Here is a 12500-nt window from a genome sequence, read left to right as displayed (position 1 = left end):
TCAGTTGTGCCCTCCTAGAGAAGAAAAGCTAGTCCAAGGAAGGGATTTGAACCTACAGTTTGGAAACTTACAGCTGGGTTTCTCGGAAAAAAACCCCCGTAATATCCCGGCCACACATGCGAGCTGACATTGTGTCCCCTTTTCTACGGACTCAAAATAAACAAAAGACTTAAAAAGTAAGCCCGTTTAGGTATTTGCAAGCACAGAGGAGTTGACAAAGCACTCTCCAGCATAACTCCATGCATCAAGAAGTCTGTGCGGAACTTGACGTTGGGCCAGACGGATTGCAAGCTAACCGCATAAACCACTGTTTAAGGGTACTCATTGCATGAAATACCGAGAAGACACCAAAACGTAATTGGGAAGAATTGCACGCTTAACTCTAGCCGGAAGTGTGGGGTATTTTAGTGGACGCGTAGTCATACTGTATAACAAAGCCATACCTTAACTGATTTTATCCTGATATCACTTGCTGTGTCCGCGCCACCTTCTAATGCAAGACCCAAGCCATCACAGGATTTTTCAACTTCAACCTCAAAAACTGAATGCGAGATTTCTTTCACCCCGCTGCGCGGACTTTCTCTAGGTTCTATGGCGACATTGTTGGTTTCGTCCTGGTGATTTAAAAGGAGTTTTTCTAACAATGAATATAACAGCCAAGGAAAAAAAAAAACAACAATTTTCAAGTCAGATGTATACCTTCCTTTTCTGCTAACAGAGGACTCTTTTCTTTTTGCGTTCGCTGGGCTGACGAGTTGGAGAAACGAGACATCTGCCATGGGTCGAAACTCACTAAGTTGAGCATGCACGTTGGTTACTTAGCTTATCGAATCCACACGAGATACTTCATGTTGTGTAGGCTTGCCTTTAAAGGATGCGCGGGACACAGCGGGCTCAAGTCACAGTCAGCAAACATATCATAGGGCATGCGCTTTGAAGACTGCCGTCCAAGGTTGTGGACGGCGGTTGGATCAAAGTGAGTTTCGACCAATGGCAAAGGTATCTTTTCCCGCACTCGTCAGCCCAGCGAACGCAAAAACAAAAGAGACTTCAGCGAGCAGGGAAATATCTTCCTAAATTGCAACACAGAATATTATGATACTAACCTAATGTATCAAGTATTAATTCCTAAACTCGTGGTTTTGCGTGTGAAGAGTTTACACATTTACATCTGACAAGTCACCTTTAATACTGACAATATCGTTGTACCCGTCACTCGAGGTGAACCATTGTTTAGGTAATCCAATAAAGAGTCCAAGAAATCAAACAACATGGAGATAAATGTTTCTTTTGCAGCAAAAAGACGCATGATGAGGAGTGTCCCATTACCTTGGTTTTACATAGTTGGTGAAGGTCATAAAGTTCCTGACTAGCTCTATGTTTAGCTTGAATACTCTTTTGTTGCTCCTTTGGCAGATTCTTATTGTCATCCATGCAGATGTTGAAAAAATAAATAAACACACATGAAAATGAACTTGGAGCAAACAGAAAATATAAATGAGGAGAAAGGTGAACAGAGACGAGACAGAATGAATGAAGAGAGATGGCGTAGACGTAACAAAACAAAAAACACAAGGCAGAAAAAGGAAGCACAAACGTCAATGCAGATACGCCGGCCTATCAACTCATTCCTGCCAATATCGTTGTACCCAAATCGTGAAACAAAAATTAAAATAAAAGATGACAAGCCGCCTGAGCTTTTCCAAAAATGCCTCATATAGTTATGTCCAAGATACCAAGTTATGTGTTGCACCGATCTCGTCTAACCCTTTCTTCAAAACCTCATTTATTTTTAAAATTTACACGAAGGCGAGCCTCACAAAGTGCCTCTTTTTCCCCACTCGTCAAGTTCACTTCCTAGGATCCGACCTACCGAATCAGAGGCCAAACGCAGACCAAAACCCTATTGTTGTACTGTATTGAAAGAAGCTTCTGACATGGGACAGACAACACACGATGGTCGATTTCATTGACGATTGCCCGTGGGATGCCTAAATGTGAGTCACTTTACAATTGTCTTTACTTCCGGCTCCATTCAATCCAATACACCCATATCACTCAATGTACAACCAAAAGATTTTGCCCGTCTAGCCTCTCATTCAGTGTGAGGCTGGACGGGCAAAAACAATGCAAAGACAAAGCTTTTATTCCCCATGGACTCCAAAATGGCCGCCGAGTGATAAAGGTGAATGCCAATTACAGAACATTTCAGAAGAAGGAAAGCTTGAAGCGAGCACAAAAAATGAGAAACGCAAACAATGCAACAAAATAAACACCTAACATTCCGGCCAAAAAAAAAACAACAACAGCCGCTGTCTGCATCATAGTACCGTGATGTAGAAATATAGAGACAAAATATTTATATAAATGATCGCGTTCTACTGAATTCTACCATTCCAAACGCATCTGGTTTCAGTTAAAGTGGTTGGACACTTTTCCCACCGTTTTTGGTTGCAATGCAGTAACTACTGCGCATGGTCATTACCAGACTTCTCCAGCACGTGGGACCATACCTGACTACCGAAAACCACGAAAACCAAGTTCGGAGCTGGTGGAAAAAGTGGATCAACAAAACCGACCAGAAGAAGCTCTTTTCTAGTAGAACACAAAAAACTCAACCATCTTAAGAACTTTCATCAAAATAATCTTGCATTTCATTACTTGCAGCTCTACACATTCGGCTTCCTATTTAATCTCACCATCAAGTTGCTATCACTACAGCTCCGTTCCTTGTTATCCTTCGAAACCAGTTTGGAAACCTTTTGGTTTTCTTCAGGGCATGCAGGATTCCGCACTCCATCCCAGCTTTTCCGGTTTTTTGCTGAACTCTGGCTGCTACTGCTGGAGGATGAAACCTGGTTTTGTGTCTGTGATGTGTTCCGCTTGACAGGTTCATGGCTTTTCACGCTTTTCTGTTCTCTAGAACTGGAATGTTTTTGGCGACCAATAGTCGTTAACGTCGAGCCACGAGAACCAGTCAATTTTGTATTTTCATGCGTTAACGATAGTTGATCCTCTTGGACCTCAGCCCAGGTAGCTAATCTCGTCCTTTGTCCTGATAATTTGCCCAATTCCGGTCTCAAGTCCTCTTCATTTGGAGTTGTTCCTCTGGTTCCGTTTTGTAACTCCGGGTGAACTTCGCTTCGTGAAGCGACCACTGGTGATTCGAAGATTGCCGATATTGAACTTACGTTATCCGGGTTATCTGCGTTGTTTTGAAATGTACTTGGAAATATAAATGGATTTGGTGGTGCCTTCGCGTTCTGAGAACCATGCGTAGGGTGAACATCCACACCACATTTTTTGTCTTGTTGGTGACAGGACGGTGGTCTTGTTGAGCTCACCTTTCCGTTGGAATAGGAGGTTTCTCTGTGTCCTTCTACCAACACATCTTTCCCCCGCTTTTTCTGTCTCGAATTATCGCCCACTGGTTCGCTTGCTGTCGTTTCTCCAACTGATTTTGTCGATGGTATTGGTGCGTTTTGGTCAATGATAGGAGAGGAGGTCAACAAGGGTGAGGAGACATCGACATCAGCTGGAACCGGAGTACTCTGAAAACCAAATGTAAACATCAACAATAAAACTACAAAACGGAGGGAAAAGGGTATGCATTTCTTGCAAAACTTTACCGGGATTAGTTGAATCAAACACGGTCTCTCTAGCTCCTATTACAGATCGATCGTCGGGTTAATGTAAACTTTCAAGAGACGATGAGGTTGGAAAAGATCCTCGAATATTTACCTCGGTCCTCGGGAGATCTAGCGAAATTGGGTCGATCGTTAAAAAAGTAGGAAGTCCCAAATCCTCTTCTTCATCAAAGACCTGCAAGGCAAGCAAGCAACGAGACTAGCGCAGTGTTTCTTTGGGAAAAACTGAACACAGATTCGGTAGGACGGATTTCGCTAAACAGAGCAGCGAGACTCTTATAAGGGTCGTTTGCCGACGAAGCAAAAACTGCGCGACACCCGACTAAGCCCCCCCGAATGCGCATTTTCTAAAAAAAGCACGAGAAACGCAACCTGAAGGAACAGAGAAAACTGCCCTGTCTCACTAGAAAGGTCAGTTCATTCATCGCATAAACTGATATTTGGCTTTAACTCTGCAACCAATTAACTTTAAAACCCACTCCTAAAACAAATGTTAAAGAAGGAAATATTCAATAGAATTTGAGGGGCTGTCGATTTGAGTTTGAAGTATTCGAGGCTTTACATGTAACTACTAGTTTACCTAAATGGTAGAAATGCTGCCGAGGGGGAGGGAGATGTTCAGGTATGCTTGCAGTCATTTAACGACGGTTTGTCCGTGGAATTGAAGGAAGATTAGTAGGTCTTGAGCAGGGACGGTCACGGTACAAAACGTGGACACCCAGCAAGGACCTCCGTTCTGGGCCCCATTCGATAAAAGAAGGAAAACAATAGTTTGAGGATACGAGCACGCACTTCAGGCTCTTGTTTAAATAAGCGCCAAGTACTATGATTCATGCGACTGACTGAAATTATATACTTTGCCTTTGAGTAGACTCTTCATAAGTACATGCGATCTGTTTGAATTAAAAAAGGTAAGTTGTGGTCAAAACAACTACGCATCGTTTCTGAGGAAACGATACATTGTAAATAGGAAAGGACAAGTGGTTATTCGTAAAATACGAAACCAAGAAAGATTGAAGAATATAAAAGGGAATCGAGTAATATTGGCATCGAGCATGTTGATCATTTTCGATGCGAGTTCACTTCAACTTCTTTTTCAGAGCAAGTTAAGGGCGAATTGCTGTGGTTATTTGTTTCGACTTTTGGTGTGATTAAACTACAAGTAATATACACGACAAAGACTTGTGAATCACCAATTCAGCTCGACAGTGATCAATACCAACTAATCAGGTTCTTGATTTACTGCTTGGCCTTTGAGATGCTTTCACGACAAAAGTTTACTGAGGTTTATGTCTGTCGGGAGGGGTTGGTATCTGGATGGAAGATCTCGGGCGTCAAAGGCGCTCTCCATTTAGACGCGATTTTCAGTCCATCGTAGAGGATGTAACTAGTTTAAGTAAAACAACGTAGAAAATACCTCGTATCTGCGCCTGGACAAACTGTTTAATGTGGGCTGCAGAGATTCAATCACTGCTTTTACCGAAATGCACGGAAAAGCATTTGGGCGTTCAACGATGGAGCACGTTGAGGCAAAATTTATTTGAAGAGGGGGGTGGGGGGGGGGGGGAGGTGGAAATTGGAGTCATTTACGGAGTTTGTAGAAAGTGCAAAAGACAAAGAGGAAGGGGAGGGGCAAATGAGATACACAAGTTAAACGAAATCAAAGGTCTTGGCGAGAATAAGCTTACTAACTGACCTGTTCATTGTCGTCGTGAAATGTAAGAGTTGCTTCATAAACTTCATAAGGCTGAGTTGTATCGGTTTTAATGTCGTCATCGACCTAACGTGTGGAGATGCAAAAGGAAAAATTGACTAAGAAACACCAAACACTAGACATGCTACAAATTTCCAGTAGTTCAGATTACTTGCAGTACAGTGAATACACCCCCATTATTAGTCCGCTCGAACAAGTGTACACTTGAATCAAGAAGGCTGAAACGAGTACACACAAAAGGTGACAGACTGGGAACTACAGCGACAGCAGTTTCAGGAATTTTAGCGCCTTTTCTCTTGGGAACTGGCGATCTGCAAGGAAAAACCTTAAATAGCAATGACCACAGCCAGGTTTTCTGAGCCCGCGAGACTGAGCACCCCAAGCAAACCATTGTTTTAAGAAAAACGCTGGTTAGCAACCGTTGATGTTTAAGGTCTTCCGTCTGCATGATCAGGATGCTTGACAAAGAATTTTCGGACAAGAAAAGCGATGGAGTCGGATTCTATACCAGGAATGGAATTTCCAAAGTCAAACAATAAACACAAAAACACTCCTTACAGAAGGTGCCTCGACCTCGAGGAAATAAGGGCCGGGTAAACCCCTCATATGACGCCGAGTCTGGAAATCGAAGACCGAGGATACAAAGTTTAAAGGGAGAACTCTCGCAAGTGCGACATGCATTTATTGCTTACTTTAACACTTGGAGGTAGAACGTCTGGTATTTGAGGCGGAGTGATTGGTCGTGACCCAGTGTCATCAAAGGACCCCTGCAAACCAAAAGGGGCGAAATCACTCGTTGACTCAAATTCATTGATTCTTCTTTCTTTGTTGACTTTTACCAATAAAAAGTCAAACATACCTTTTATACTACAGTAATTGTTAAAACCTGAAATTCACCTAGATGGCTTTCTATCATAACATGTGTCTTACATTTTTCGACAAGTGACTGAGTGAGTTTACAGGAGGCAGTATGGCCCAGTGGTTAGGGCACTTGCCTTAAGATGCGGGGATCCCGAGTTCAAGACACGTTCTGACCGCTGGTTGAATTTGTTCCTGGTAGTCCCTGGTTCAACTTCTCAGCTGTACTTGTATAAAACCAACTAGCTTGCCTCCGGCCAGTTGGGATTCTTAACAGTTGTTTTTGAGTGTTCTGTTCTGTCGTGTTTGTGTTTCATTGGCCCTGAAAAGCCCCTATAGGGAGTGGTCAATTTAAGTATGTACGTATGTTTGTATGTATGTATGATTTTCTCTACCTTCCTTTTGAATGATATGTTAATGAAAAGTCCCACCTCCTTCATCTTAATACTCAGTCTTTCTCCGAGGTTCAACAAGGACTTTTAAACAATTCAGTTTCAAAGCTCTTACATATGAATTGTAGGCGAACTATTAGGCGAACTGACATATTGGACGTAGGCGAACCGACTTTAGACGGTAGGCGAGACTACCGGTTACCTGATGATCCTACATACGTGACACAAGAGAAACATTTAAATATCGTCATATCTTTGTTTACCCTCAGATTTTAGAGTAGCAACCAACTGAGCCACCGGTGCTTCATTTTATCTTCCTTGTGGGTTGTTTTCACCAACCTCCATATTTGACGGTTACGTTTCGCAAATTTGGGTAGATATTCACAAAATTTCAAACCTTTTCGCTATCACTTTCCTGCACTTTGTGCATTTTTCCCCTATATTCCTATGTTTAGCATTATTTCACTACAGTTTTGCACAGAATATTACCAGATCGACTTGTAAGGACCAGGGTTTTGCGCTAAAATGAATTAAACGCTGCGATTTTGGAAACTCATTTTCGACTTGTCACCACCATCATATATACTTCAAACAACTCTTCCCAGTTGATTTTCAGCGATTGCTTATACTTCCACAACATATTCATTAGGTATTTTCTGTTATTTAGGTATTTGGTATTTTCGTAACAAAGTACTTCTACATGTAATCTTTACCTTGGCTGAGCTTCTACTTGAAGATCCTTTACCAGAGAGACTAGAGACACTGCTTACATGTGAGTGAATCGAATGTTGGTCATCATCTAAATAGCTACCAAGAAACTGACCACTCTGTTGGGCGAAGAAAATAACTGTAAATAACTTCTAAAAAAGGTCACAGCATCACTGAGAAGATGAATTGCAGAAAAAAAATCACAAGAACTGGTCACTTAAATCATTAAAAAATAAAAGTAAATGTTATTACATGTGGCCTGTGCTGTACTGTGCTCAGCCCCTATAAATATTTTGCGATAAAAAATTGAAAGTTTTCCTTCAGTTATGACACTTGCCTTCATAATTTCAATTTCTTTTTTGAGGACTAAATCATCAAATCGATCAATGTCTTTAGGTTCTACAGAGCTTCTTATTTCTGTCATTAATAACATCTGTCAAAAAAAAAAAAAAAATTCCAAAAATTAGACATGTGCCATTCATGAAAGGCTTGATAAGTGGATAGGGTTAACACCAAAAAAGCGTCAAAAGAGCAGATTCACACAAATCACTTCTCTAAACGTACAGTAGCATGCATTTTTTTCTTTACATGCACGTCTGAACATAGGGGGGCAAGCAGGAGAGTGACTTGAATCTTTGAGGCCAGGCCTTTCTTCGATATTTCTTTGAATTTTTAAATCTCCCTTAACCGTCCAGAAGGATAGAGGCCCCATCCCAGTACATGTAAGAGAGGCATTACTGCAGTATGCTCAGAGACACTACAATCCCAGTTGGCACACATGTTACAGGTAAATTTGGTTTCAGGTCAAATGATTTTAACCCAGATTTGTGTAAGTTCTTGGTATCTATTTATGATAATGAATACCAGACACAAAGAAATTACAACTCAACCTAACTTATAATCGTTTTGACCTGAAATCAAATTTAATCTGTGACACATGCATGCAATTTTCATGCAACGATCTAAAGCAAACCATGTTTCATAATTATGATAATAGGCTATTAAATTAATTATCCTCTCCCCTCCCCTCTCATTCAATGTTGAAGGTCCAAACCTGAGTGTCATCAGTTTAGTTGGGGTCAACAAAGATTTGGAGGTGGAATGGAAGGGGCAAAGGTATGAGGTCACCAGGAAAAGAGTTGTGCAGCGTAATAGTTACATTTGGATACTCTGTATTTGTCTATGGTTGTATACATGTAGGTTACATTTTTGTGATTGGCACAGTTATGGGTACAGATTACTAGAAAACAGAAAACAAAATTAATGACTGATTGCCTTTTTCTGAGCACTTGGCAGTTGTGCAACTTCACCTTTGCATCATCAGAGAGAATAAAAAGAAAGTATAAAATAATTTACATTACATGCCTTGGCTGGAGTATTGAGGAGGTCAAATAAGGCCAGTGCAAATGCATTGATGTTGATGAAACCCCTGGAATATTCTTCCAAGTAGTACTTTAAGGTTCCTAGCTCATTTTCATTTAGGATTTGCTGAGCCTGATCTTCAATTAGATTCTTTTGGGAAGGTAGACCACCATTGTAAAGGACTTGGGATCCGGCTATGCCATGATGGAACTTTGACCGCTGAAAACAACAAAAACATGTATCATCTCTCAGTATGAAACCATATGACATACTCTGAATTCTGTCACAAACAAGGGCCCCAAACTTGTGGTTTGTAAATATTGTTGAGTTTACTGCCCGTATTCAGGATACTTTTATAATCTACAGGATCAAAGAGTATGTAGCATTTGAATATTTTTAGTACCACACTGAGAAAAATAGAAAAGTAGACATTGCAGACGTTGTAATGTACTGTAACATATATATTGTAGGTAAAAAATTTTTCAAACTAGTACATGTTTTTAACCTCCCCGGTACTAAGAAGAAGATATTCTCTACCTTAAAATGTTGAGAAATATTTTCAAATTAATGTTCACTAAAAAAATCAGTTGACATATTTCTGCATATCCTCTCTAGATGCATTATAATGCTTACAATAAGTATTGTGACAATGATTAGAAATTGGCAAAGTAAGCGTTAAGAATTATGCCTCTTTAACATGCTGCACTTAAACAGCATACACTGTAATTATTTGTATTTACATAAAAGACATGCCAAAGTAACTGCCAATACTGCAGACACTTTCTGTTATGAACTCTTTAGGGAGAGTAAAAAAATGTGTTTAGATTGATTGGATTATTTTCATTGTTAAAAAAAAAAAGAACAAAACAGCAAATGCAACATTACAAACCTCTGTGGCACCCTTTCTTCCAGGTCCTGTATGGTGTCTAAAGGGAAATAAAGTAAGATTAGGGAACTTGACATTTGCAACAGGTGAATATATCCACATGTGAACTAACCTAGAGGTACTTATTAGCCATCTACTGTAATTATCTAAAATTGATACTGTTGAGTTCACATACAGTTAAAGATTACAGTGCAACGTGCCTTACCGTGGCCACCCAACAAACTTTCACATTTGACAACTACGTGTAAATACGTCAACTCAACAACCCATGCAACGGTGTTCAATTCACAACCACACAAACTTTGCAAGGAGGCGTGACCGTCAATCAAATTAATGCACCCTTATTGGTGGACAATTTGTAAAAAACTTTGTTAGGTGGCCACGGTTTGCGACCTAGATACAGCATTGTTAACCCTGTGACTGCCATTGATGAGTAAAATCATCTGGCACTAGAAAGTGTAAAATCTACAAGTATCATTCTCACGAGGGAAAGTGTCGAACTTTGACACCACAAAACTGCAACATAACAACATAAAAGAAGTCTTAGGCGGATCTGTACTTTTTTAAAAATAATTGGTTTTACACCGTGTACATCATGATTAGTTCAAACTGACTTCACTTGTGCTGTTACACACTGAATTACAGGGTATGATCATCATACAACCTCATAAAATGTGTAAACACCCGCAGATAAGCCGCACCCTGAATTTAGCAGGTCAAATTTTGGAAAAAAAGGTTTTTGAAACAAATAAAAAGAAATCCAAAGTAGAAGTCTTCTTCATTCACTGTTCATCGAACGTAAACTCACTATTAATAATGCAACAGGAAATACTTACCACGATTTTAGCACTCTAATATAATGAACATTGTTTCTACCAACTTTGACATATGATTGATCTTTTTCTGATATTTGTTGACAGAAAGTTTTTCATTTAACACAGTTTTTCCATAGATTTTTGCATGACAACAAGAACGTGACCGGAACTTTCATAGCTTAATAACCAGGCATTAGATCAGACACAAAGGTGGAAAACTAGATATCCAAAGCAGCCTTTTTCGAATGTTCCCGCAGATAAGCCCCACTGATTTTTTGCAAAACTTTTAGGAAAAAAGGTGCGGCTTATCTGCGGGTGTTTACCGTACTGGAAATAATTTATAAGCAACAGAGCATAGATATGTTAGTGAGACACAAGATCTTAGCATTTACTCGTCAAGATGAGCCAACTGTAACAATGTGAGACAATTTCGAATTTTTTAAGAATCTTACATGTAGAATCAATCATGTATGTTAGTAGAAATGACTGTTACAGTAACAGTAACAGACAATAATTACTGAAGACAAAAAAAAAAACACAGTCTACCTATTGGAGGGCAGCAGATGACCTTGTTGGGATGAGCCAGGAGGGGAATGGACCTCAACTTCAGTAATGTGGGTGACTTGATCAGGAACACTGGTATTCACATTAAGGAATTGTGCAAAGAGGTCAGAAGACAAGAATATGTTCAAATCATAGGCAACCAAGAAAGAAAAACTGACAACTGTGGCAAGCCCCAAGAATACATCACCCTTAATTCCACTACTGCAAATTATAGTAGCCTCAAAGAACAAAAAAGAATGTAAATATTACGTAACATATCTACAGAAGGAGAGGAGTTTCTGTCTTAATAGGTTTAATGGAAATTTCATCGAGATTCATTTTTACTGCAATATGTTTGATATCTACTTTAGTTTTGAGGAATCCAGTGAAGATTTGAGGTGGTGAATTGCAGAATTAAAGATGAACTGGTACATTTGCAACAAGTGAGTTTATGACTTCATCATTTAGCACTTTAAGTTGAAAAATTGCACAAAAGAGGTTCTTAAACTGGTAGAACAATGGTTTAGTTTGTCAATGTTTTAAGAGTTGTTTTATGCGACTGATAATATCTGACAAAAATTTGAATAGATTCTGCATTATACATTTAAGCAAATTGAAAAGACATTTATGAACACTGAATCTAGATAAAGAGAGGAGTCTCTGTCTAAGTGGGTTTAACAGAACTTTCTTCAAGAGATTGTTGTGATGTATTGCAAGTTTATCACTGAAAAATTAACATGCCAAGTGCAATAGCCACAAGTGATTTTATGATTTTATCATTTATCATTTTAAGTGAAAAGATTGAAGTGAAGAAGATAAATTAACACTAGCTAGAACAGTGAACATTTGGTTTTTTAATATTTTGAAATTGTTAATGCTATTAATAATGTCTGACAATTTGTGAAAAGATTTATATAAATGTAGGATTTTCTTTTAAAGAAGGACATTTGAGATCTAATATCAAGATTTACAGTATGTTAAGAGCAGTTCAACTAAGTTTTAAAACGAGTTTAAAGAAAATATTTTCTTCACCTTCTTTAACTGGCAAGTATCACAGCTGGCCATCAAAAGAGAATGATGGTAAATCAAAATGTTTGATGATGTCCCAGTTGAATCATGCAAAAAAGAGCCAAGTAATGCCTTAAGGCCACTGTTCTCAGTTTCCCATTCCCTGATAATGATATGGACTGGTGACAGCTTCAGCTTCAAATTATTGAGAACAGTACCTTAAAGCCTCACTTGACCTGTTTATTTAGAGAAATTATGCTACGTTTGACAGTTTTTATGTTATGTAGAATGACAGCATTTATGTGTTATTGAAAGTTACATTCTTGTTTTATCTCTCATTATCTATTAAGCCTTAAAATTACATTCAGTCATGAATACATCAAGAAATACTCTCTCCAGGTAACATTACAACAGTATCACATATTAGTATAATTACATAGGTGATTATTGAAAATTCGCTGCGCTGATTGGTTGCCCTTGAGGTGATTATTATGCGATAATCACCAAAGCTTTTTTTTTTTTCAAAATGGCTGCAAGCTGTTTTGTTTAGGCGACAGATGAAGAAGT

The 12500-nt window shown here is 39.1% G+C and overlaps 2 protein-coding genes across 4 annotated transcripts in view; both read right to left on the bottom strand.

Annotated features, from left to right (window-relative positions):
- LOC138020831 (E3 ubiquitin-protein ligase rnf213-alpha-like) overlaps window positions 1–12500 on the bottom strand; it is a 500094-nt gene that overhangs the window by 231468 nt on the left and 256126 nt on the right.
- The window catches only part of LOC138020870 (whirlin-like), a 23828-nt gene that overhangs the window by 4329 nt on the left and 6999 nt on the right, over window positions 1–12500 (bottom strand). The window contains exons 5-15 of one of the 3 annotated variants that reach the window (XM_068867779.1): window positions 10929–11018; window positions 9571–9607; window positions 8685–8900; window positions 7657–7752; window positions 7325–7438; window positions 6054–6128; window positions 5344–5427; window positions 3742–3822; window positions 2700–3551; window positions 1330–1419; window positions 444–614 (exon numbers count right to left, since the gene is read on the bottom strand). In XM_068867779.1, the coding sequence (XP_068723880.1) occupies window positions 444–614; window positions 1330–1419; window positions 2700–3551; window positions 3742–3822; window positions 5344–5427; window positions 6054–6128; window positions 7325–7438; window positions 7657–7752; window positions 8685–8900; window positions 9571–9607; window positions 10929–11018 (1906 nt within the window). The remainder of the gene's footprint in view (window positions 1–443; window positions 615–1329; window positions 1420–2699; window positions 3552–3741; window positions 3823–5343; window positions 5428–6053; window positions 6129–7324; window positions 7439–7656; window positions 7753–8684; window positions 8901–9570; window positions 9608–10928; window positions 11019–12500) is intronic. The other 2 variants (XM_068867783.1, XM_068867786.1) reach the window with 2 other exon arrangements.

This window comes from Montipora capricornis, chromosome 2 (genome assembly GCF_036669925.1).
Source record: "Montipora capricornis isolate CH-2021 chromosome 2, ASM3666992v2, whole genome shotgun sequence".
Lineage (NCBI taxonomy): Eukaryota > Metazoa > Cnidaria > Anthozoa > Scleractinia > Acroporidae > Montipora > Montipora capricornis.
Note: the sequence above shows the minus strand (reverse complement) of the source record. Positions and strands in the feature narration are given on the sequence as shown.